Source organism: Hippoglossus hippoglossus, chromosome 12 (genome assembly GCF_009819705.1).
Source record: "Hippoglossus hippoglossus isolate fHipHip1 chromosome 12, fHipHip1.pri, whole genome shotgun sequence".
In the NCBI taxonomy this organism is placed as follows: Eukaryota; Metazoa; Chordata; class Actinopteri; order Pleuronectiformes; family Pleuronectidae; genus Hippoglossus; species Hippoglossus hippoglossus.
This window is the reverse complement of record NC_047162.1, coordinates 2,865,032-2,892,500: the sequence shown is the minus strand read 5'-3', so window position 1 is coordinate 2,892,500 and position 27,469 is coordinate 2,865,032. Positions and strand designations below refer to the sequence as shown.

The 27,469-nt window shown below is 39.9% G+C and overlaps 2 protein-coding genes across 3 annotated transcripts in view; one reads left to right on the top strand and one right to left on the bottom strand.

Moving 5' to 3' along the window:
- Nucleotides 1-15,167, top strand: part of clip1b (CAP-GLY domain containing linker protein 1b) — a 36,557-nt gene extending 21,390 nt beyond the window's left edge. For both annotated transcript variants that reach the window (XM_034601470.1, XM_034601468.1), the window contains 8 exons: nt 2,134-2,240; nt 6,793-6,832; nt 7,041-7,084; nt 9,989-10,094; nt 10,189-10,354; nt 10,452-10,504; nt 10,629-10,741; nt 11,761-15,167. In XM_034601470.1, coding sequence (XP_034457361.1) covers nt 2,134-2,240; nt 6,793-6,832; nt 7,041-7,084; nt 9,989-10,094; nt 10,189-10,354; nt 10,452-10,504; nt 10,629-10,741; nt 11,761-11,995 — 864 coding nt within the window. In that variant the 3' untranslated portion in view covers nt 11,996-15,167. The remainder of the gene's footprint in view (nt 1-2,133; nt 2,241-6,792; nt 6,833-7,040; nt 7,085-9,988; nt 10,095-10,188; nt 10,355-10,451; nt 10,505-10,628; nt 10,742-11,760) is intronic.
- A 1,718-nt stretch (nt 15,168-16,885) lies between these two features.
- On the bottom strand, nt 16,886-25,716 carry bcl7a (BAF chromatin remodeling complex subunit BCL7A). The gene is made up of 6 exons (XM_034602913.1): nt 25,515-25,716; nt 22,831-22,912; nt 21,932-22,028; nt 20,933-21,082; nt 19,616-19,719; nt 16,886-18,620 (listed from the first exon to the last, which is right to left on the bottom strand). The coding sequence occupies exons 1-6, from the start codon at nt 25,604-25,606 to the stop codon at nt 18,546-18,548; spliced, it is 600 nt and encodes a 199-aa protein (XP_034458804.1). The 5' UTR covers nt 25,607-25,716; the 3' UTR covers nt 16,886-18,545.
- Between the last annotated feature and the right edge of the window lie 1,753 nt (nt 25,717-27,469).

Sequence of the window (27,469 nt, the reverse complement as noted above, 5' to 3'; positions counted from 1 at the left end):
GCTGATGTTTTATTGATGCCCAGCTTGTGTTAGTCTGTGCATGTTGTAGTGTAGACTAAAGAGGGAGAGCGGTGTAGTGACAACGCTGCTGTGTTTAGCAGGTGGACATCAAGTTGACATCCAACAGGGGTGAGCTGTGTGCAGGTATGGACATAGCTGCTCTGCATCAGGGTTACTCCAGTAATATCTACTCGCCTCACTATCAGGTAGGATTGCCAGTTTCTAGCATGGGATTCAAACTGAACTGTCAGGCGATATCAGAGCGTTTTAGTGGCATTGTAACCAGAAAGAGGTGGTAAACTTGTCTCCTGTTCCACGTGATGCAACTAACTATTTTAAATTATTATTTTCTTTTCGTGTTCAAGTCAGCTTTCATGTTATAGACTATGATTCTCACTCAGCATTGAAGCTGTGTACATTCTTCATGTTTGTGTTTATTTGCATATGTTTTCGCGGTATATTTCAGCATGCATCAGATAACCTGTGCAAGTGGTTCTGTGTGCTTGTGTGTATTTCAGCCCGCTCTGTAGTCTAGATCTCACATTGGGGATGAATATTAAGGCATCACGAAGACTGAAACTCACGTGCGAGGCTTCCAAAACACAGCTGACGACACACTTAACAATGTGTGAACACAAACAGGCTGCAGACGGCTCACAGTGTGAACCGTTACACATGAGATGCCAGTTGCAGCAAAAGCATTGATTTCAAAGTCATACTTTTTAATTAATTATTGACTGTTGCCATGTTAAAGCCACTGGGATCACAGAGCTGCACGTGTCTGAGAAGCAGTTTGAAGTCAGACGATGATTTATTTGGAGTTTTTGGAGTCCCAGACGTCTTAGTCAGATAAGAAACAGAAACTTGGCTTCAGGTGAGGATGAACTGATGCCTCTGGGGCTTTTATTTTTAGCTTCACGTGGATTTAACCCATACTGTTGTCTGCTGACTCATCAGGAATATTAAGGCATTGTGTACTTTATGTACTACCTGCAATTATGGTTAATGGTCCAGAATTTCAACTTATCTACTTGCAGCTTTTCTATTGAAGCTATTTTTTATAATGATTTTATGAATGTGATGTCGAGCTAAAATTATTGGTTTAGACTTCAACTGGGGACTGGGTTCATGGTCATGGTTGATTTATTAATCACTGTCAGTCAAACGAGAAAGAGTTAGAGGGGAGGCAAAGATACTGTGTGAGGTGAATTTTAGTCAAAAATCACTTTCCTTCTTTGAGTTATAACTCAATCAAATCTGAACACACAGACATGAAAAATATGTGGATGTCATTCAGTTGCATTTCTCGAGGATACCATTATCTTTATTGCGAATAACGGTTGATTAAATTATGTTAAGATGGAATTAAAATGTTGATGTTTCAGAACTTGCTTGTCACATTTTTAAGTTTTCTTCAGTGTCACAGAAATCCAGTGATAGTTGTCTATACATTAATGGATAAATTGCTGAAAGGATGTCGTAGTACCTAACTTTGCATGTGTTAATGCTGCCAGTTTGCCAAGATATTAACATATATACAGGCCTCAATAGAGAATAGCAGTACCTGTACCGCTGACGTTACAACAGCACTTTGAATGAGCTTTAACAGGGTCTTGCTCTTCTAATGTCAACATGTTGGCGTTAGCATGTTTGTATCTTTCAGAATAGCAAACATGTTTTATATTGTCCATTTTTACACAAAAGTCAAAATTCCCACTGAGATGATGAAAAAAATAAAGTACCTGTTCCCACAGAGATCCATATTAAAATACCAAGACATCACTATGGATGGGATTTAACTTTAAGGGGGTGTTTGGGAGTTCACTGAAAAACAGTTGGGTAATCATAGCTTTAATTATTACTAAGGTGGGGTAAAAATAGTGCTCACATGTGTCTCTAGGCAGGATTATAATCACTGACAGGAAAAGGTATTATTGAAATCAACTCAGCTTCATTAGAGAAATGAATCCTGTCTGAAAGATGCTCAGGTCTAACAACATTTTGTTGGGAATATAATATGAGGTTTGAGCTAAAGAGAAGAGTTCTACTTCCTGTGATGTCCTTTGTTGTCTTTACCTGGCGTGTATCTTCCAGACCCTCTTACATTTCATCCATGTGTCTGTTCCTCTGCAGCTTGAGGCTTTGAAACAGCAGAACTCCAACTACCAGGAGGAGCTCAGTCTGTCGAAGGAGCGGAGCAGCTCAGAAAACCAGCGTATCGGAGTCCTCTGCAAGGAAATGTAAGTAGACAGGATAATTGATGCGTCTTTTTCCTGGCTCGTGTATCCAATAAAGGTTGCCCCTGCCGCCAGCCAGTTCATTCCAGCTGTGTCGTAAAATTTGGTGATTAAGAAAATCCAGTCTGCATTTTCTAGCTCCACTGTAATCCTGTACAAAGAAAGGACTGTGTGCACACGTGGCTTGATTTAATTACATATAGTGTAATACAAACATGTAAACAGTGTCTTTAATGGTCTACCACTGAAATGCCAAATGTGGTATTAAGGTGGCTCCATCTGCAACTCTCTGGAGAGACGCTTCCACTTGTAAATATGCTATAAACCGTTGTGTAAATCCCATAATGAGCTACATGCTTCTATTTTGTGATTGTGTACATGATGTTGGAGTGGAGAACAATACTCAGTAAACCTCCCACCTCCTTGGGTGTTATGGCCTCTATATAAACATTTCTAAACTATAAGTCTTGACTGAAAATGCCAAGATCCTTTCAAATGCACGTGGTTTCCATCTCTCTCTGTATGGACTGAAACATCAATTATTAACTTCATGAAACAGCTTGAGTTGTGTAATCCCTCACAGTTTACTTTCACTTGTGGTAATACTGTTAAAATGCAGATTTAAAAGTCCTTTGAGTGATACGTCATAGTAATAATGTTAGACAGGAATGATCCCATCTACATGCAGTGGATTACATTATAAAGAGGATTTTAAAATATTATATATAAATCAATGGGGGAACAAACTTTTGAAACACATCGTCATTGTTTATTTTATGTTAATATTCATACACATTCCCTGTATCACAACTAAACAGAAGCCATACATTTTTTTTAGATTGAGTGTGTTTTGTGCTTTCATTATCTTTGAATAATGAATAAACAGATTCCATGGGAACTTTATACCTAATAAATAAAATAACCATGAAAAACCCTTCAAAATGCTTTAAGAGCTCATGGATAGATCAGCGTAAGAAATAAATAAAGCTTGACAGGTTATCAAATAATTTTGTTGTTTTCACAGTTTTTGCTTGGAAATCATTTTTTGTAATATTAATTAGTAGCTGATTGTTCAGCTGAAGCATGAGGTTTTTGATGCACGGTAAAAAAAATATCCATCTTTTACAAGCCTGTTTTGACTTTGCATTGTTGTGTTTGTGGTGGATCTGCAGTCTAATGTTGAGGTCTATTTATAGACCTTGTGTGTGTATCTGTTGTGTGCGTGTGTCTGTGTGTGTGCGTGTATGTGGTGTGTTTCCATGCGTGTGTTTTTGAGTCTCAACGTCATCCTGCCACCCCTCCCCTGAGTCATAAGTGTCCCAAGCTGTGACATCAGAGCTCCAGCTGGATGTAACTGGCTGAATTAGAGTCATCAATTACAGCATCCATGTCGCAGCAGATGGAGTCGAGCATGTCATAAAATGTGTTTAGTTACAGGGAAACAAAACCAGCTTCATCCACCTTTAGGAGCAGCACTTTGCGTGCGTAATCCTGCCTAAATAATAAAAAAAACAAATGTCCGTACACTTAAGAGTCATGTGAATCACCTCTATGGCTCGGTTCTATTTCCCCAACCTCCACCCCCATCCTGTCCTGCACCAACACTGTTCCTCCATCCTTTCCGAGGCACATCCTTCCTCAGTCTGTTGATGTTATGTAATTGCTGTGTCTCCTCCTAGGACCGCCTGGCTCCAACATGGCCACTTCTCTATCAGTGACATCAGTGTGTGTGTGTGTGTGTGTTTGTGTGGGTGGGTGTGTGTTTGTGTGTGTTTTTCTGTATGTGTTTGTTTGTGTGGAATCAATGAGGCTTTTGTGGCATCTGAAAGAACAGCTGTATCCACCGCAGCACAGAATTTGTCTCCCTGCGTTTGTGTTACTCGATTTCAAATCTTGATGGGTTTGTCTATGGAAGCCAATGAAACCCTTTTTTAAAAGTAGGAAACCATTAGCTTTCAATTTGTGGTTTTATTTTGCAAATATTTTATGCTAATGTATCATTTTCCTCAGAACCTCAGAGCTCCATTGTTGTCCAAAAACTGTTAAAAGACATCAATGAGAAAATTTTGAAAATGATTTTGCCATTTAAAAATAAATGAAACTTTAAGACTGTGAGATGTTTTTAAAGATACATGAGTTCAGCAAAAACCCTTGCACTTGGCACTGAGTGGCACAGACAGGTTAAGTAAGTCAGAAAGTATTGTGCTGAAGTGTTTTGCATTTACCTAAGAAAAGAAAAAATCTGCTCAGTTTTTCTGAATAATGAGAACTCATAATCCTTATACTTTCCGTCTGAACAAGTACTGATGTGCCTGCACAAAGCAGACAAATAACAATGGCTTCCATATAACTTAAAGACACAAGCACCAATGTCTCCAACCCAAACCAAAATAAAATGAGATCAACCTACACAGGCGGGATATGTTTGGTTCAAAGATTTCAAAGTAGACTGTTGAGTTGAGGTAGGGTAAACCTTTTCTCAGAATTCTGAGGTAATAATCTAATTAATAAAAATAAAAGGTGAATGCAATACACTTCAGTAATATTGTACTGACTAGTTACCACATTGTTGGTTTTGTTTTTGTCATTATATTATTACTATCACACGTTTTTCATTTTCAATTGATGTTCCAGGCCATGATATGTCAATCTTTTTCTGACTATAAGCTGCCAAAACAAAGGAATAATGCAGCTTCAATATTTTTGTTCAGGTGGTTTCATGTGTATTGGTGCAGAAATTGAAGACAATCTTTCTGTTCTGCTTCTTTGCAAAACATGGAGTTTTTACCTGCAGTAATATACAGTGTTAAATTTTAGATTTTGTATGAAACAGCGTGACATTTAAAAGTGGAAAAGCTGAATCCTACCTGGTTCTTTCTCCGTGTGAATCTGTGGTCCGTCTTTTGCAATAGAGCACTTGTCTTGTTATGTTCTGTGGACCTATGAATTGGTAAAGTCTGGGAGAACAGTGACATTTCATTTCAACACTAAAACATTACATAGGAGAAAAAAACAAACATTTTATAGTTAAGTCCCCCTCTAACATGACCTTCTCCTGCTTGTGTTAGAGTGCAGGATGCTTAAGTGGCATGGTGAATGTAATTATTCATCAGAAAGCTAAATATTTCACCCAGATGGGGCTCAGACTGGGATATTAGTCACGCAGAGCTCCAGAGTTCCTCATTGGACACAAATCCTATCAATGACCCACATGGAGCTAAACTCAATTTCTCCAGCAAATCATCTGGTTCCAGCGTCCAAAAATATACAGACTCATAAATGTGACTCTGATCATATGCACAGATTAGACGATCAGCTTTACAATATCCTGATTGAGTTTTTCACTAGGGGTTGTTTGCATATTGTATCTTAGTGCTGAGGAGTATATAAACCACTGTGGGTTTTACAGTCACCAAAGCCTATAAGATGTTTCAAAGGGAGAGTAGTAGTACACCAACAGATGGTCTTTTTGAAAGATTACTCTGTAGATTGTATCATCATGAATCCGAATGTGATCTTTGCGGTAGATTAACTTATACGGGTGAATCAACTCAAGATGCTTGTACTTCTAACTGACTTTGCCTTTGACACACATGCAGCTGGGTTTGGAATACAAATGTATTTTATCTAGAATAAATTGTAAAAAGTTGGACTGGTACATTTTCCTTGGTTTGCTGTAATCAGTATCTTTTAGATAGATACAGTTATCACCTGACACTGCAGCTCATATCAGATCTATGTGGCTTTTTAGCCTCCCTCATCTCTTTGTTTTGGTTTTCTGATCTATTTGTAAACCACTGGAAATATTTAACATATTCATATTTTTTATTTAGTCAAAATTCAATCAAGCCGCGTCAATTGCACACAGTCATATATCTCTTTTAAACCAGAACCAGAGGATGTAAGCAGTTTTTACTTTCCTTTTTTCTTTCCCTACTTCTTTATTTTTTATATACTATAATGTTTTTGGGGGTGCACAGCTAAATTTGTTGTACAATGTACTATGACAATTAGGATTATTCTATTCTGATCTATTCTTATTTGCTTTATTCATGGATGACCGGTAAGACCTCAGTGGGCTAAGTGATTAGTAGAATATTTTCCTGTTGATGTCTGATTGCTTGTTGCAGCTCTCAGTGAAACCATGAAAGGCTTTTTTGGAACCATTAGGAGATGAGATGCATGATCTTCAACACTGACCCCCTCACTCTGTCACACACACACTTCAGACTGATCAGAGAGTCTAACATACAACAGCATTTTACTGTCCATGATCGAATGTGAAATAAGCCCTTTTTAATGTAAGATTTGCACCTTACTACTGACATACATAATGCAGAACTTATTTGGATCATACAACAGTGGCTGTACAGCTCAAGTTATGTCTGTGTGCACGTTCAACAGATGTGAACCCAGCTAACATCTGGCAGACTTAGATTTAAGCATATACTGGAGTGACCGTGACACAGATATTCTAGAAACCTGATGGCTTCAGAGCAGCACTAAAAGGACTTAAAAAGTGAGTCACCTCTCCTTTCTCTGTCTTCCCTCTCAGCAAGGAGCTGAAGCTGGCCTCCCAGAAGTCTCTCGACGAGGTAATGACCCTTCCCAGTCTCACATTATAGAAACTATTTCCTTCATCCTGTTATAGTAGATAAGGGTTTGGTAAACCAGACACGGTGATTTGATTAATAGGTTTTGGCATAGTGAGGATAGACTTCCTGCTGGGGCTGAACTCCTAAAGCGCAGACGGGCTAAGCCTCTAGTTTAATGCTTCTATATTTGTGTGTGTTTGCCTCTCAGTACAACGAGGATCGCAACAATCTACAACCGGACATGAAGAGCAGGTAATGTGATCTTATCTTTTATTTCAGTCCGGTTCTGACTTTTTAACTTGCACTGATGTACTCTAACTTTAGTGGAGTCACTTTTAGTCATTTCCTGGTTATAGTTGTACAAAATAGAAATTGGTGCTATATAGATATATATTTTTAAATGATTGATTGTTGTTGGTAATCGTAAATCCCTCACATTTATAATGTAGCAATGCAAGTGCAATAGAATCAACTTTCTGTGTGAAGGCTTGATTTTAATTAAATTAAATTAAGCTTTAACACACTATAATTTAGCTGTATGTGGATTTAAATCCTGTTTGGGTTTATCTAGTTAAATAGCATAGAAACTATATCGACCTGCAGTGGTTTATTATTTATTATTTCTATTTTATATTTCATGGATTAATCTCAAAGCAGCAAATACTCATCTTGAAACAAGATCATTTAGACGGGAAATTATCAGAATATTTGTCAATTAATTTTGGGTCAATAATTGTTGCATTACTACAATAATAACAAGTAGAGTCTAAGTAAATATTAGAGGAGCTGGTAGTTGGATTTTGTTTCCCTCAGACAGAGCCAGGTTAGCTGTTTCCATCTGTTAACATTCTTTCTGCCAAGCTTCAGTAGCTGCTGGCTGTAACTTCATATCCAATGAACAGATATTAGAGTTGTGACGATCTTCTTATTTGACTCTTATCAGGGAAGCGAGTTTGCATATTTCCTAAAATGTAAAAAAATGCTCTTAATATTTCTGTTTTTCTTTTTATTTAATCAAAACCTAAGAAAGACTAAGACAAAAATGAGTGGTTGCAGAATTGAACCCTGTGGCACTCCACATATTTAAGGGGCGAAGACGGAAAAAAAACGGCCAAATCACCAACCAAAATAAATTGAAAAACCAATAAATATGACAAACACCACTGTATTTCAGATAAACCAACCCACTGCTGAAGATAGTGTCTAGGCATAGGGTTGGGATCTTGAAAGCATTTTATTGAACTATATATCATTAGGTTTAGCTTACATCATTATCAACTAACTAAAACTTTTCAAAACTATAACTTAAACATCCACTTGGTTTCCACTGTGTTGAACTACAACAACACATGTCAGCAGACGTAGAGATACAGTTTGTGACAGAGTGATGTGTCTTTTCACTTAAAAACAATCCAGTCAGCGTCTTGGAGAGCACAAGAAATAACATATAATCCCCAAATTCGTATCATTTTATCTTGCGTTGGCTGTAAATAAGAAGCTTCTAACATTAGCTCCATGTTTGTGAGAAAAGTCATCGGTGTCAGAGCTTCACGTATCCAGGTATTTTCCCACTGGGAACCAGATCTGAAGTGGATCTGTCCAGCAGCAACCAACCCTTCAGGGACCAATGTAGATTCAATGTTGTTCAATAAACTTGCATCAGATTAACAGTTTTCTTAGTTTGAACGACAGTAAGGTTTATCACATCTGTTAGGACGTTTCGAGGTACAGTTTTAAAATGTGGTTTCAGTTTCTATATTTCTCATTGTGTTGTTGTTGTGCCGTATTTGAGCCCTTTCTAAGTCTGGGAACAAAGGAAGCTGTGAATGTCTCAGTTTAAAACACGTCACCACTTCTACAGAGCAGCGAGCGAAAGTAAAAGAAAGCGAAGTATGGCAGACAGCAGAGGACAGTAATGGAAGGAGGATGTGCATTTGGTGTAAGATGGAAGCAGCAGCGGGATGTGAAGAGAAGCTGACAGCTCTGTGGTTTTGACTACAGGAAAATGAGGAGTTGTTGTGCAATGGAAGCAGAAGGAGTAGATGTGGAGGGAGATGGTGTGTTCTCAGGTGAACATTAAAAAAAGACAGGAGACGTGATGCAGTGAAACGATGTGCTGCACATCCACTTTCCTGTCAGGGAGATGTTGTTGTGCCAGTTGTTATGTTGTGTTGTTGTAATTGATTCTGGAGGCTGTTCTATGAACCCGCTGAACCACAACAAAAAGGAGATTCTGGGATGTGAATTTGTGTTGAATCCTTAGTTTGTTGTGTGATTTGTATCTGGTCATTAGTTTTCATTTCTTTGGAATATGAAAAAAAAAGAAGAAGAGATCTTAGAAAAAACATTGTTTTTATCAGCTTTAGTGTCCCATTTAATTCAGTGCCTAATAAAATCAATCCCATTTCAGTGGGTGTAAACATAGCAATAACCTAAATGTGGAATCTGTTATTGATTATGCCAGAAGCGCTGCATGTAGACTGCGAGAGATGTGTTCTAGTCACAAAGACGACAAACAAGAACTAAAACAGTTTGCAGTTGTGAAATTTCATCAAAAACTCCTGAAAATTTAAAAACGACACACACATATATTTATATAGCACATTACAAACAACAGGAGTTGAGCCAAAGTGAGCCCGACATACATTATTTACAATTTCATCGATTAGATAATATCTTTATTTGTAATTTTTAAAGCAACTTATGATATTTCTCCATGTGATCATTATTGTTTTAATGAATTCATCCAACTCTAGTATGACACTTTTTATTGTTCAACATTTAGATCTCATATGTTATCAGTATCATATTATGTAATAGGGACTTGTCTGTCTGTGTGTGTGTGTCATTTACATGCCAGTTGTCTGTATTGGTGCCACTACAGTGTTTTAGAGCAGATTGAGCAGGTAGAATATTAATAACACACCCACATAAGGATCAACACTCACATTAGCACAAGTATTAGAGAGAAAGTTGGAATTAGAGGGTTGACATAGATAAAAAAAGACCGAGACTTTCTCTCTTATGTGGTTGTAGAACAGTTTCATGAAGTCATTACTTCACAGCTCTTTTTCAGCTGTTCTCAGGTCTGAGTTTGCTGCAGTTTGAGAGCAGTTGACATGCAACACACTCTCTGATTCTCCCATTTTTCCACAGAGAAACCATCTCAAATCGGGAACAGGAGGAGGAAGTAAAATTCCAGAAGTCAACTGGAGCCTTAACCTCAGACAAAGATCGGGAACTGGAAACTCTGAGGAATGAGGTGCTCACTCACGACTTTCACTCTGTGTTCTCATTTCTTGGAAAGTCTCCATTGAGCTGCATGAGGGATTTATCAGTTTGCTCTGTCGCTGCAGATCGCAGTTCTTCGAGGTGAAAACGCCATGGCCAAGACCCTTCAGTCGGCCGTTGAGACATTGGAGAGAGACAAAGCTCAGCTGCAGAGTCGTGTTTGCAATCTAGAGCAAAGGCTCATGGGAAGGCAGCCCTCTGAGGGAGAAGACAGCGAGGCCCCACTATCGGGTGAGGAGCCAACGATTGGAGCATTCATGCGCTGCTCTGTAGAGGAGATACTTCTTGTTTTTCGACCTGTTTTCTGACTCATGGTGTGTTTCTGCAGGCGATGCGGCTCTCGAGCAGCTGAGGGAAGAGAAGGAGTTCGCTGAGGGACAGGTAAGACTGTCACGATGCTTCCCAAAACGTTTTCTATGCTGCTATCAAATCAGCATGTGCAGGTTTCTCAGTTGTCTTCTGTGCCTACATGAAGGTGACCTGTGTCCTTAACTGTCTCCATCAGATCAACTTCCTGAACAGTGTGATCGTGGACCTGCAGCGGAAGAACGAGGAGCTGAAGATCAAACTGAAGAAGCTCGCTCTGGCTGAGTTCAATGGCAACGAAGAGACTGATGGGTAAGGATTATTCAAATATACAATGATTAGCTGCAATTTTTTTATTCTTGGTCGGACAAAACTACAAGATTTGGAGAATAATCAACATACCACCAAACCACACACAAAAGAAATCTCCATACCCGACCCCCCCAACCCAAATCTGAGTCAACAAACACATGCACTCACTCATGTATACACGGGTATACCAGGGGGAAGGGACACAAGCAGACAAAACAAAAAGTTACACAACCTACACAAATGTTTGTTAAATTAAATCCGTCATGATTTGGGACACAAGAGCCAAAAAAGGAGAGAAAACAAAATCCAGTCCAGTCTATACACAGACCAACGTCATCTCTGTTCACAAAGACCAAATTATGTTGTGAGAGACAGAGAGTGGAGTGAATCAATGAAATAAGGAAAAATTATAAAAGAGGAAGTTAGTGTGTAGTGGTTAGCGTTGGTTGTGTGGTGGTGGCCACAGATAAACCAGTGTGAAAATCAGTCTTAAAATATTTTGGGTTCATTATGAAACTGTAGCAGGTTAGAGGACATCAGCTTCAGTCCTTCATACGTGGCCCAGGACACATTTTAATTCATACAGCTAAAGGAATGCATCTCACACCACCTCCCAATGTGGTCTCTGATGCCTTCACACCTGAACTCTGAGCTGTCCACTTGTGATCGGATCACAGGATGAAGAGAGATAAAGGTTCAAAATGTACAGTTGAGTGTAAGAGACAATAGAATTGAACCTTATTGCAGACACAATGTTCCATATCTACATATAATAAAATAAAATAGACAGGCACAGACATGATAGAAATGTGTTTTTGGGGGCTTAAAAAAGTATGAATCCTGAAAAGCTTTGCACAGAAGTTTAATACTGTTGTGTTGAGACAATGTGATTTGCTATGATCATGTGACGACTGAGTCCTGTCCAGACCAAAACACACTCAAAGTAGCACCTCAGGTCAAGACTAAAGTTTAATTTCTTATCTTTTTTATCTCAAATATATTTTCTCTTTGCCACCTAGTTTTGATGAAGCTATATCAAAGCGGGAAAAGAAGGGCACCCCCCGTCTGTTCTGCGACATCTGCGACTGCTTTGACCTCCACGACACAGAGGACTGTCCCACTCAGGCCCAGAGCCCCGACTCTGTTCCTCACACCACCTACCACGGCAACCCGGCCAACGAAAGGCCCTACTGTGACATCTGTGAGGCCTTCGGACACAGCACAGCGTCCTGCAACGATGACCAGACCTTCTAGAGGCTCCAAAAACTCTCCCTGCATTTCAATTCCTTCCCTTTCCTCTTTCGTCCCACTTTTATGCACATCTCACCTCTTACTCTCCTGCTACATTTCCCTCAATCCAGCCCAACATGCCTGCAGATTCTTCCATATTGTATTTTTATACTCTATTTAAGCATATCACTGGTAGCCACAGTTCTGACCCAAATCCTTGACCCCGCAGCTCTTTTCTCAGAGGAGAACCGGTTCTGTAATGTAATGCAGAATGTTCGTCCAAATACGCTGCTTTAGTGCAATATTGATGTTTAGAACAAAAGGAATCCGTCCTCTGCACTTGTAGTTTTTAACGTGTTGTTTTGGAGTCCAGGTTGTTTTCAAAAATGAGCATTAGTCACATTCAATGTGTTTTGGGCTTTATTAGCAAAAATGGGATGCGACAAAAAGTGAAGCACAGTTAAAACTGAAGGGAAAATGAAACTCCTCTTGTACTTTACATTCCTGTCCTCTGTATCACACTCCTCAGTCTGTACGCCTGTAAACCAATCAGATACTGATACAGAGATACTGCCACGGCAAACATTTTACTGAGGTTTTATGCTTAATAACATTTTACAAAGCCACTTTGTCAGTTTATATCTTACAATAGAGTGTTAGGGCCACTTTTAAAGGAGACGTTATGCTCGTGTTCAGGTTCATTATTTTAAGAATTATTATTGTACAAGCAGTATTACTTGAAACGGTTTACATGCTCTTTTGTGATTGGTTAACCGCTTCCAGCACATGTAGGAAATGTCAGCCTCTGCTCTCCTTTAAACAGAAAAGAGTGAATATCTTGAGACCAAAAGAAAATCATTTTAATATTACAATCAAAAGTTTTATTTTTGAAGGAGGTTTATGGCATATTCTTGAAATATAACAACTTTATTTTCTTTTTTTGGTTTACTTTATTTTGAAAATGTTGCAACTTCATTTTTTTTAATATTTTGATTTTAGTCTCATAATATTACTACATATTAATATTTGAAAGGTTGTAAAATTATTACAACATTATTGTTGATATATTACATAACACTTTATTCTCATAATAGCACAGCATGTATTTTGACAACATTCGTCTTACATAATTACTTCATACTCTATATATATTATAACTTTTTTTTACTGTTGACTCTAAATATCCCAATGTCACACTTAAATTTTCAGCTTTAATCTTAAAATTTTACAACTTCACTCTCAGATTCTTATGACTTGATTTTCGAAATATCTTCGCTTTATTCTCTAAATATTCGGACTTTTCTAGTGGCCCTAGTACTCCGTCTAAATGTTAACACGTGGTAAAAAGTTCCTTCTTGACCTTGGAAATCCTAGTTTCCATGGTAACTAGTTCTTTACAGAGCTTTCAACTCTCTCTTGAAGTTTATTCCCGGGAAGTTTAACAGTTTACAGCATGTGTGGAGCGTTAACGCCACCTATCGATGAAGACTGAGAAGCAAATGAAGGTTTCAGAAAAAGCTGGCAGGTGGACGTTGAGTTAAAGAGCCACCCAGTTGATCTTAAACATGAAGGACAGGTTGATCTGTTTACTTGCTTACTTCTCGTGGATGGAGTGGCTCTACAACGTTCGGTCCATTTAACTGTCTCCCTGGAGCTTTCAGTCATACCACACATATCTTCATCGGCAGATGAAGTTCGTGTGGTTGTCATGAAATTGCAGAGATCACTTTTAGGACTCTTCTCGTCTCTTGTTTGCTTTAAATTGAGATTTTAGAATTCCATGACAGCTGGGCAACTCGACTGAAAGCTCCAGAACAGCTACTCAATTGACCTTGAGGTGACATTTTTTTGAATTTTAGTCCGCTGTTGTTTCTAAGGTCACGAGTGAACTTTCTATTTTAACATTGTTGTGTATTTACCTTTCAATAGGTCGGCATATATACGTTAATATCCCTCAGTAATGTCACGGAAAGTTACTGAGGATCTGTTGTAGCTATTGATAATGTTGATACGTTTTGTTATTTATTGTCTAATCTTTCACTAACCAGTGATATTCCGACAGGGAAATAAGCTAGCACTTATTTAAAGTGTGTATAGTCTGTAGTAGGACTACTGTAGTGTAGGTGGGCGTCTGCCGCATGTTACAGGAGCTCACCCAGATGAAACTATAGCAGCCTCGACTTGCTTAGATTTGCACTGTCCACTTTAAAGATTCAGCAGAGACATACGTTAATGTTCCGATTCTAACGTTATATAAAAGTTATTTTATCTTAAAAGTCCATTCAGATAATTCAGTAATGTTCTATTTCATGCTGCCCTCTTTAAAGCTACAGTTTGACATTTTGGGGGAATTCTCTTCTTCGCTTTTTCATGTTGCATGAAAAGATTGACACCACTTTCATAGGTGTATGGTACATGCACAACTTCACAGCTATAGCCTGTGAAGTTTTTGTTTTAAATTGGCTGCTACTAACAGAAGACACCTAACCTGAACCAAACTAGCTGTCAAGTTGCATTGTGGGTAATGCGGGCACCAGGTTTTGACCAGAGAGAAGAATGTGTAGAAGGAAGAAAAGACGATATCTCTGTCCAACCACCTTCAGTCCAACAATGCTCTGTATCCAACTCAGATGAGCACTCTTTTAACCCACATTCCTCATGTGCCAGGACGCGAATAGGCCTATTTCCCAAAATGTCAAACTATTCCTTTAAATGTATCCAGTATAAAAACATGTATTTTGACGTATCTCGTTCTTAAGCGCAATGTTGGATCATATTGAATCTTCCAGTGTAACAGTGTATAATACATGACTAACCATTGACACTAGTCTTTGTAAATACCAGTCAGACGCTTCTGATAAATGTGTACACAGTGCCATGGAACAAACGATAGCTTTTATGTGTACGGCAATTTATTTTTCTGCCCTGTTGATAAGATTGACGTTGAATAATGGAGGTTTCCACTCCCGAGGAAAAACCAAGCCCCTTTGTATAGACTTTAAAAACATGATGTACTTTGTAAGTGATTTGTCTAATTATTAGTGTCATGTTTTATATGTGTAACAATTTCAGGCACCATCTATAAATGGTTTCCAAATGTTCAGACCATTTGACTGACGTTGGCGTGGTGTAAAATGTCCTGTTTTCTATGTACTGTATACTCCTGAACAGTCCAATAGAAATACTAAGAACAAAACCGCTGCTGTGTTGGTGTTTGTTCCCTCCAGCAGGAACGTGGGGTTTTTGTGTAACACTCTAAAGGCACCGCCATTAAAACCCACTCTCTTACCAGACCGTATAGACTGGCTGCTGCACCGCTTATTGCAATCTCATTCCCGCATCCATTTACTCCTGAGAGGCTCGGGCAGCAGAAAGAGCCTGCTCTATTTTTCATGAGCTGCAGAGAGTTGTTACTTTTTACATGAAAGTGGCTGAGGGGAGCCCGGGTTCCTGTCGGTGAGTCCAGCATTGCAGACGACATGATGAGACAATCTGCTCATGCAGGATTTAAACCGCCAAGGCGACGCTGCAGTCAGCTTCCCAACAGTTAAGAGGAAAGTTACGATAGAATGTATCCGACAGTGCTGAGGGATTGATTTTTTGCACCTCCAACTGTTGTGAAAGAGTAATCCACACACACACACACACACACAGGGATTGTGTCGGAAAACCACTATCAAACTTGTAAACAAGCTTATTGTCACGTCTAGACAAAATCCGACCAGGTCCCGATCTGAAACCATTGTACTTGGACTGTTTAAATATGGACTAGATTTTACCAGAGGAGCATAAGACTCTTGAAAACTGTTTCAGATACATCATCAGTGGATTAGAAAGTTTATGCAGCTCAATTTGGTGTCAATTTCAAATATTCCCTAGAATAAAATAAAGGTTTCATGAATCTGAAACTGTGTCTAAATGAGTGTCTGGCCTCTCTGGGATAATCTAGTCCAGATTTGACGGGTCTAAGTACAGTGGTTTTAAATCGAGACCTGGTCAGAAGTGGTCTGGATCTTGGAAAAAAGCAGAGAAATCTAATTTCGGAGTCATGAAAACACTATCAAGTTTTGTGAATTTTATTAAGAAAACAAAACCATTGGACATGATAAAAACCAAGCACTACTGATGGAATAAATAAGTCAAACCAAACCATAAATCTGTACAAGATCTAACGTGAAACAAAATGGTCCCATGAAAAAAAAACATACAAGATTTTATATCTCACAGCTTTTTTTTTCCTTACGCACAGTTTTGAGCAAACTATAATCAATCGGCTCGACCAGGTGAGAGCTACAACATGAGTGAGATTTTTTTTCTTAAACTGAGTGTACATAATGCTGTTTATAACTGTTAATGTCAATACAATAGCATTTTAAGTTCCAGCGCTGCTGGACTGGGAATGAGGTATATGCTAATCCATCCTCTTAACTGAGACTGTTTTCTTTTCTCTCCATCCATGTGAACGCTGATTTGATGAGATCTGATCAAGTCATTCTGTGTCACGTTCCACCTCTATAGCCCCTGTTGTGTCATGAAGTTGGTGGTTTGCGGTGATTCAATTGATTTCAATCCATATTCATGAGAAAATATTGATTAATCCAAGCACATCTTACATGTGTGAGGTTGTACATTAGAGGTCATAGGTCTGAATCCGTACAATAAAGTTCAAGTCTGCACAAAACCAAGGGCGTGTATGGATTCAGCCGACAGACAGCACCTTGAAGGAGGAGGAGAACCAAAGTCGGAGCTAAAAGACCGGAGCCTTGTGTATCGGGAGCTACAGGAACATTTGTGGGACATAGATAAGTAGTGATACACAGAACACGTACAGAAGACAACGTGAGTAAATGCATGTCGAGATGGTGGAGCAGAGGAGAAAACCAGTTTGAGACACTGGTCCGTTTCTACTTTAGAGGGGGGGGAAATACAACAACAACGCGTCACCTGAAGTAAACACAGACCAGTGACAAGGAATTCTGACTCGCCAGGTTTTTCTTCAAATGTTCAAATGTCCAGCAGAAACAAAACGACATTAACTTCTGGTTAGTGTTGAAGTTCCCGTCTCCAACTGTTCTGAAGAAACTGTTAAAACATGTCGTTGAATATGATTAGAATCAGGTGAATATTGAACAGAGTTATCTTAGCATGACGACTGGAAACAGAGGAACAGTTCGCCTCGTCCTGTCCAAAGGCAACAAAATCCACCAACGGTCTGTACAAAAAAACTTTTCCTCAGGAAGTCACCACATATAAAAACCTACTTCTTGTAAGAAAACGTGTCATTCATTTACTTGTGTGTGTGTCAACTTCCCAATTAGAGACGTTGAAGGACTGTTTTCACTGTTTGAGTCGAGCTAGCCGTTCCCAGCTGTTTCCAGTCTTTATGCTACGCTAACTTGAGCTAGGCGAACCACCTCCAGCTGCAGCTTTAGCATCAGTCTTGTTTTCCTCTGGGCAAGAAAACAAATGTCAAACTATTCCTTTAAATGAAATCGAACTGTTGAAGTGGACTAGAAATATTGGATACAGCTGATTAGCGATGATTATAAGGCATAAAAACAAAACATGGCACCAAGATTGTAATTCAAAACCTGTTTGACCTAAAACATATTTCATTGTAGCAACTCAAGGCACACACCTTCAGGACCTACGCTACCTATGCCTGTCACTACTTTTTCAAGAGTTTGTATCTTAACCAGTACCGTCGTCTTCCTCCACTACCAACCACAAGCTAACTTCTTGTATTTTAAAGGAAAAAAAAAAAAAGAACACGTGAATGGAGAACCTTTCATGGATAGAGAAAAAAAGACATCCACTACAGCAGCAAATCTATCTGTGATCGATTGTGACATACCATAACAGTGCATTGACCCTCCTGAGAAAAAAAACCCCTAAACATTTCCTAAACAAATATAGAACATTAATCTAACAGGAGGCGAATCGAGAGGACTGACATGACGTGGTCACCCCCCAGCCGCTGATCTGAGACCTGGTTAGCCTCTTGAGTTGTCCTGAGCTAAACCATTTAGCGGTGAAACATTTAAAAAGCGGCCTCAGAGCAGCGTCCGGGATCAACCTCGTCCCGATCTCAGATCCCCAGTGTTAACTCTTTTAGTCACAGATGCAGGTCATGGTCTGCGGTCTGGCCTGGCGGTGGCTGGACTGGGCTGACAGCGCTGCCCCTGGTCACGTAGGGGATTGCAGCCTGGGTTCAGAGCTTCTCTTGGCATTAGTGAAAAAGTGTGGAGAACTGGAAGGAAGCACGGAGGGGACCAGTGAATAGAGGTAATATCCATTCTCCCTCTGTGGCAGAGGAGTGTTAGGGCGAAGGGGACAAACTGGAGGGTGGAAGGGGGGGGGGGGGGGGGGGGGGGGGGGGGGGAGGAAGAGAGATGTCCATTCTCCCTTTGGTGTTGATAAGTTTGGGTAGGGAAGAAGTGGTGGGGTGAGAAAGAGGAGAGGGAGGAGAGCCGACGTGTCCATTAGCCCTAAATTATCAGGAGTTAATGGAGGGAGGTACAGAGAGAGGGAGGGAGGGAGGGAGGAGGGGGAGAAATGACTCAGCCCCACACGTTTAACTCTCCTCAAAGTCCTGAGATGAGGACTCCACTTTGCTCTTCTTGGTGGGTGGGGTCTCCGCCTCTAGGTCCTACAACAAAAACAGACAACATAAAGTCATTTCCGATAGCACACACATCTTTTTTAAAAACAAGGACACAATATACACAATGTCAAGTTTTATATTAACGAAAAAAAGATCTCTGAGCAATAATTCCTGATGATATAATTTAATGTTTACTGACTGACGCCAACATTACCGCCCGTAACAGCTAAGGGAAACATTCAGGACTTTTGTAATTATATCTAAATACCTTCCTAGACCGTTCTCAGGTACTTTTCATGACCTACAGACGGGGCTAGGCAATAAAACTATATCAATAATTATCGCAATATAATTTTCATCAATAGCAAGATTACAAAAGTCCAATGTTATGGATATAATGCGTATGCATTGAGTAAGCGTAGTGATGAGGTATAACAGGTGCATCAGATTTGTAAAATGTTTTGCTGGATGTGATTTGTGTTTTGACTTTATTGTGTTTCATTTGATCTGTAAGAGCAGTTTACTTGTTTTCTGGTATTCATATGTGTTTCGGATCTGCTCTACATGACAAGATAACCTCTGGTTTGATGCCATGTAAATAAGAGTCTTCACTCAGCCTTTCCATGTTTCATTTAGTGAAGTGTAGTTCAAAATCTTTTTATGTGGAACAAACAAAGACCTTATAAAGGTCAGCAAACTGTGAAGGCTGATTGGTAATTCATATAAAGGAATCAAGGATTTAAGCCTGGTGGCTTTTGTACAGATTTATGTTGTATCATTAACATGATTAACACTTGAGTAAAGAAGCTGTGACAAAAGCGCTCCGAAGGCCAAGGTCCTACTGTGTCTGTGACTATAAATATCCACTCAACATTCACTGGCTTGAGGCCGCTTGTTGTAAGTGTAGCAGTGTAGTCAAATTGGAGCAGGATAAAAAAATAGATCTTTATTCTGTTAATTTGCCGCTTTAACCGTTCAGACGAGCACTACACAGACTGAACTGATCTGTTGTCTCGTCCAGTTTGGGGAGGTGTTGGTACCTGAGTGGCTTTGCTGTCTGGAGAGTCCTTCTCCCCTGGGGACAGGCTGTCTCTCTTGGCACTTGGTGCTCTCTCTGAGGTCTCTGACGAAGGGACGGTCTTACCTGAAGATTGGAAAACAGCAACACATAAGAACAACATCTTTGTTTCACACAGAGGAGAACTCAACACTCAACGTTGTGGGTGATCTGCTGGAGTTTTGTGATGACACTGTGTGGGTGTGCAGGGCAAAGTCTGATGGAGTGTAATTGGATGAAACCAGCTGAGACATGACTGTATTCAAGCAAAAGACAGAAAGAGACCAATCAATGAGGAGACGGGATACAGTACAGAGTCTTATTCATTCATTTCTGTCTTCATCTACCTTTCCCCAGGACAAAAACCCTGAGCAGTACGTCTGGTAAGCTCGTCCTGCACTGGATTGATTGTACTAGTCACACATTCCTCTGATATTTAGCCTGCTTGAAATCTAGTCAAAGGAGGCGGTGAAACTTTTTTCGTTCACACATTGCAATCTGCCACTGCCGATCGAACGCCGATTTGGCTCAGTCAGCAAGTGGAAAATTGGGCTACAAATCATCATCCATCCATCCACCCATGCAGTTGGCATTAGGGTATCTGAGGATTCTGCTGAAAGTGCTTAACGTGCAAAATAAACTCGTACTTGAACAATTTATATTGGTTCAATGCACAACATGAAAAGACCCAGGAAGCATTTCAACGGTGAAAAAAGAAACCGAAACCACATTTTTAACTAGATGCCATCTGGGGTAGAAATATAACCCTAAAATGAGAATTTGAATGTCGTCATGTAAAACTACAGTCGAGCCTGAAAAGTGACTTTGTGACCGTCAGTCTAGCTGGATTAGGAGGAACCCTCAAGAATAAACAGAATTGTTACAAACAAAAGTATCTATGATTTTCTTTAAATGTAACTATCACATGTTGTAGAAATAAAGCGAGTTTGTTTGCATGTTAGCACCAATGATGGAGAAGGAATAAAAACTACTTAAGTATTATCATAAAAATGTACTTAGAGTCTTAAAATTAAAGGTATTCATAACTACTCAATGAGGTGAAGCTCATTTCAACAATTATTTATTTATTCCCATTATTCCCTCAGCCAAGGAAGTCATGTCTGTTTGTTTGTGGATTTGTTTGTTTGTTTTAAGCAAGATTACACAAACATTACAGGATGGATTACCATGAAACTTGGTGGAAGGCCAGGTATGGGTCTAAGGCCAAGTGAGTGATTTCGGACACCGCCTGTGTGTGTGTGTGTGTGTGTGTGTGTGCATGTTTGTGTGACTGTCTGACCCCTCTTGCTGTCCGGGCTCTGGTCAGTCTTGGTCTCGCTGTTCTCACGGTGAGACAAGGTGGTGGGCTCAGGGGCCGGGCTGGTGCTACAACTGTTCTCCTGTTTCACTGGGGATGAGTCAGCGATCGAGCTCTGGTTGCTGTTGTCGTCTGGCAAAGACAGAAAGATACGAGTCATTTCAGTTTCTCTCACTTTGAGGTGGTCCAACTTTCACCATAGACACAAAACACACTTAGACAAGGTTTTGCATTCCCTCAGTAAAATTTCACCAAGAGTAGAAAATGTTAATAAAGTTGCACGAGTACAAATGACTAAAACACAAATGCTACAGGAATTACAGTCAATACAGATGTGCTGGCAAATCATTATAATTCTAGAATAAGATACAACAAGATAAAAAGGATGTTAAACATATTTTGCAAAACCAATTAGCCCTGTTCTCTGTTGGTGTAAGAGTGGAGAAGGAGAACATTGCTCACCAGCACTGAAAACAACAGATATTTTCTGTATTAGCTAAGTATATCATCTGAGCTGTGAATGAACCCCAATGTTGCACTGGGTCACATGTTCATTCATCTCCATCAACACACTCTCACACACACTGTAGTTCATTTAGAATCAGTCCCACACACACACCGTCCTACTGGCCCAAATACTCACTAGAGCAACAAATATGGATTAATCCGCCTCTGAAAATAGTCCCAGACAAATGCACTATTTACTTCTGTTTAGGTAACTTTTATTATAACCTACCCAGCCCAACTGTTGCATGTAAGCTCAAACCATGTTTTTAAAAGATTTTATATATATATATATATATTTGTGACTTGTTTATGAGGAACCAATTGGCTTCAGTCTGAGAGCCACAGGCAAGGAAGAGAAGTTGAAAAGGACACACACAAACACTACGTTGGTTTTGGTCTTTTCATGGGATTTGGTAACATCAAGAAAAATATAAAGTATCACCAGCCTTTTCCTTTGAGACTTTCAGTACCTACCATGCATGTCCATCATGCCTGGAGAGGAGCTGTTCTCTGGGGTCGTCAACTCGGAGCCGTATTTTTCATCTTTACCCTTTTTTTTATTCTTGCTCTTCTACAATGAGAGAACAAGCACAACATTCAAATGCATTAATTCCCCATTCAAAGTTAGTTAACGTACAATAATGTGATGTGATAACAAGCAACGATAAAAATGGTGGAACTTGAAAGTGTTATATAACTACAGAGAATGCATTACGAACTAAATTTGCCTTAAACCTTACAGCTTATTTAACCAATTTTACAAATCATATACATTTAGCCCTTAATTGTAAAATGTTAATTTATGCAGTCTGTAAATATTATGTATTTGACCTGTTTATTGACAGTGTGTGCTGTTTTTAATATACAATTTGTCCACCTTCTGTACACAATAGTCATTATGTCCATCTTTGCTTATGTTTGATTTTAGACAGGAATGATTATTTTCACTTAAATCGGCTCGTATATTAAACTTCGGGGAAATTGTGATAAATTCCCATTAAAATGTCCATTTCTAGAATTACAATTATCAAGACAGCAGTTCGCAAATCAAATATATTCAATTTCCAATTATATCATACAAAGAGAAGCAGCATTTCAACTTGAAAAATATCCTCAACAATTGATCAGATGAAAAAAGTTAAGGTTTCATTTTCCAACAATCAGTTCATTGGGTGTTTGTTTCAGCTGTACTGGGTTAAGCTTTGGTTTATTATCATGCAACAGACATCATGTCCTTGAAACTCTATACGTACATTAAAAGCTACTGGAAATGGGAGTCAAATTAGTAGTATGTGTAACATACAATAAAAAAGCCTTTCTGGTAATATGTTGTTAAAAGTGTGTTTTATGGTCACTGAGGAGGTTGAACTCACCTCATCTGATTTGGGCTCCGTCACAGGCACCCACTTGTAGATGCGAAGGGACGTGTCTCCGACAGTCACCCATTTCTTCTCCCTGTAGATGAGATTTAAAAAGAACACAAGATGAATGGAAGCCTCTGGGGGGGAAATACATTATAAGCCTGATACTTTGAAATCAAGATGCTTTTGAAGTAATGTAAATCACACCATGAATGTGTCCTCCTGCCACAAAGGTCTACAGTCATTCTATAAAACATTCCTGATGGGACTCTATAGTGATGAGTTTAAAAGTACTACAAGTACAATGAGGTTATTCTTGGGTTGCATGTAAAGATTGTTTTCATTCTCAGTTGATTTCACCACAACTTCATCGATTAGTTTTTGCCCCCAAAAAAACTGAAGATATTCAATTTAAAATGAAGGAAAACAAACAAAAGCAGCAAATCTTCACATTTGTAAAGCATGAAAATATATTGATATAACTGCACTCTAAAATCACTACTGATGCCCACAGACTCTATATGTACATCAAGTACTTGAGAGAATAACTGTTGTGGTAATCAATGATGAAAATAAAACTAGTTAGTTAGAGCCCTGAATCAAAAGTCTATTCTAATTTCACAAAGATTAAGTGGACATAGTCATATTTCATTTTGACTAATCAACATTTGGAATCCCGTAGAAAACAAAGAACATGAAATACTTGTGTCAGAGAAGAATGAACAGTGAATTATGGCACCTATACAAAGAAAATCAATCAATACAACTTTCTAATTGAGCTGATTAATCATTTTTAACAACAGAAAATGATAATATGGTTTCATTAAATCAGTATAAGAGTTATGGTTAAGTCAATATTTACATTATTTATTAATCTGCGAATTATATTCTTGAGTGATCAAAGGATTATTAAGTCTACAAAATGCCAGAAAATAGAAAATGCCTACGATGACACCAATTGTTCCATCTTTGTCTGATTAAGTAAAAATATTCAGTTTACTATGACAGCAAACAGCAAATATGAACATCTGTGAAGACGGTCTCTGTATATTTGCATTAAGAATTACTAAAATTACTAATCAATTAGTAAAATAGCTGATATCGATGAATAATTGACCAAGGTCAATGTAAGGTAACTTTTCAGGTGGAAGCATATATACAGCAACAGAAAAGCAAATTGTTGTCTCTAACTTTAAAAAGTCCGAAAAAAAACTAATCGCTTTAGCAATTACTAATTTTCATGTTTTCTACATTCACCTTATTTAAGTTATATGAATGTGTGCATTTTGTTTTAACATATCTAAATGTTTTACTTTCAGTTTACCATGACTGGAAACAAAGAAATAGGCAAATATGAACAGCCGTGAAGGAGGTTACAGTGAATTCTGGCATTTTCACTTAACACTTCTAGGGTCGACCAATTGATTAAGCGATAATGTTTCAGCAACAGACAAGATGTTGTCACAGACGTATAAAAGGTCAAGGTAAACAACAACGAAGCCAATCTCCATGTGTTCTTTATCTGCTCTTAAGCATTTTTAAGTCTGATCATTTATTTAAATCAACTCGTACCAATGTGTGAATTTTCAGTAATATATTTAAATGTTCCATTTTGTCAGAACATTTGCTCAAATATTTTGTTAACTGTGACACAAAACAAAGAAAAACAAAGTAAATATTAACGTTTGTGAAGCTGGTATCTGGGATTCTGGTTGATTAGTAAAGAAGCTGCTGAATAATTGACGAATCATTTAGTAATCAATCAATTAGTCGACTATCTCAAAGTCACTGTAAAGTAAAAATGTTGCTGAGGGCAAACAATGCAACAGTAAAAGAAAACACATAGACACCAATTTATAAAAGGCCCCAACAGAAAAACAAATCCCCCCCAACGATGACATATGTAATTTCTACTACATCCACCTGAAGGCATCTCTAAGTTTGATCATTCATTTTATTTTTATAAACTTTTTTTTCACCGAAGACCAACTTCCACTGGTCCGAGGGCGTTAGATTGAAACACCTGATAAAAGAAAAATCACATAAACTCATCCACCGTGCGGGGCTTACACACGTTCATTTAAAAAAAAAAAAAACAAGCCACCCTCCCAATGGCTACATGTGTATTTTTGAATGTTTATTAAAGCTCTTTGTTCTTGTGTTGAACGTGGAGTCACTGTACGTGTTCAGCCATGCACCACAGCCTACTTCCCTCTCCCCACCCCCACCGAGCCCCGCTCCGTGTCGGACCCACAGGGCGACTCCGAGCGCTTCCCTTTCAAACTCCGCACGGACTAAAGTGCTCCGGCTCCACAGCGCCGTCGTCGAATCGTGTCTCGGGCCACGCGTGTCCCGACGTTTCGCCGCTAAAAAAAAAAAAAACCCGCGCCGCGCTTCGAGCTCCACAGCAATGGCTTCATGTGACTGCATCGAAATGGCTTCTGGGTTCAACCCTTGCCGTTGGAAAAAAAAAACGCCGGCTTCATGTCGGACCGAGCCGCCAGACGCCGGGGCGACGGGCGGCTGCTGCCCCGGTGCACCTGAGCTACACGAGCCGCGGATCCCGTTCACAAAAGCGTCCTTTAAATTTCCTCCACTTTCATCCCTCGCTCCGTCTCGCTGCTTCCCTCTCCTCCCCCAACGAGCCTTCTCTCGTTAGATAACCGAGCCTGCTTCTTTCCCTTTTGTCCTCTTACCATTTTCGTACTTTCTCAATAGCGGCCATGACCCGCTTGATGTCATCCTTCGCCCTGCTCCGGGTCTCAGCTCGCACCGACCTGCCCGACATTGCCGCGGTGGTTATAATATTTAGTAAAGCTCGCCGGCTGCTCAGACACAATGCAAACAGTGGAGCGCACACAGGAGCCAGTGCGCATGCGCCTACTGATAGAGCACGGCGAGGAGGAGGGGGGAGCACGGCTGCAGCTGCACTAGGGGCAGAGAGAGAGAGAGACACAGAGAGAAAGGGACAGACAGAAAGAGAGAGACACAGAGAGGAAGAGACAGACAGAAAGAGAGGAAGAGACAGACAGAAAGAGAGAGAGAGATCGAGAGAAAGAAAAGAGAGAGGAAGAGAGAGAAAGAGACAGACAGAAAGAGAGAGAGAGACAGAGAGAAAAGAGAGAGGAAGAGAGAGAGATGTCTCCTGCTGTGAAAGAGAGAGAGAGGAGGAGAACAAAGAACCTGGTGGAGAGTAAAGTACTAGACCGACAAAGTTATTCACTGTATAACTGCACCACATTAATATATATATATATATATATATATATATATATATATATATATATATGATATATTGTCTCTGTATATAATATATTTTTCCTGTATATAATGTATTGTCTCTGTATATACTCTGTACATTGCTCAAATAAATGAATGGAACACTGAATCATCACAGTAAAACACCATGTCAGTTAAACTTCAGGGATCAATGTGTCCATTCAGGAAGCACAAGTGATGAATCAATGTCACCTGCTTTGGTGCAGATGAAAGGGACAACAGGTGCAATGGAGGCAAAAGCAAGACAGCTCACAAAAAGTGTCTGTGGCCACAGACCGCTGTTCTCTCCTCATCCTTCCTGACTGATTCTTCTCTAGTTTCGTGTCCTTGTCACTACTGGTAGCATGAGGTGGTACCTGCAGCGAAATCAGGCTGCACAGGTAGTCCAGCTCCTCCAGGATGACACATCCATATGTGCGGTGACAAGAAGGTTTGCTGTGTCTCCCAGCGCAGTCTCAAGAGCATGGAGGAGGTACCAGGAGACCGTCCTTTACACAAGGAGAGCTGGACAGGGCCGTAGAAGGGCATCAACCCAGCAGCAGCACCGGTATCTGCTCCTTTGAGCGAGGAGGAACAGGAGGAGCTTTACAAAATGACCTCCAGCAGGCTACTGGTGTGCTTGTTTCTGACCAAACTATCAGAAACAGACTCCATGAGGGCGGCATGAGGGCCCGACGTCCTCCAGTAGGACCTGTGCTCACAGCCCAGCACCGTGCAGCTCGATTGACATTTGACATGAGCACATGTGACAGGCGTGAAAGAGTCTGGAGAAGCTGTGGTGAACGTTATGCTGCGTTTAACATCATCCAGCATGACCAGTTTGGTGGTGGGTCAGTGAGGGTCTGGGGAGGCATATCCTTGGAGGGTCGCACAGACTTTCCCTGTCATAGCCATCGGTAACTTGACTGCTGTTAGGTACCAGGATGAAATCCTCACAGCGGTTTTCAGACCTCACGCTGGTGCAGTGGGCCCCGGGTTCCTCTTGGTGCAGGATGATGCCAGGCCTCATGTGGCCAGAGTGGGCAGTTCCTGGATAAATCCAATTGAGCAACTATGGGACATTATGTATCGGTGCATCCGAAGCCGCCAAGTACCACCACAGACTGTCCAGGAGCTCACTGAGGCCCCGATCCAGGTCTGGGAGGATATCTCCCAGGACACCATCCGCCAACTCACCGTCCGCCAACTCATCAGGAGCTGTTGTTGGGAGAGCATACAGACACGCGGAGGCCATACACACTACTGAGTCACATTATGAGTTGCCTTGATGAAATTTCCGCAAGTTGGATTAGCCTGTGATTTCAGTTTTTCATTTTGATTTTCGATATGGTTTTGAATCCAGCCCTCAGTGGGTTAATGATTTTGGTTTCCA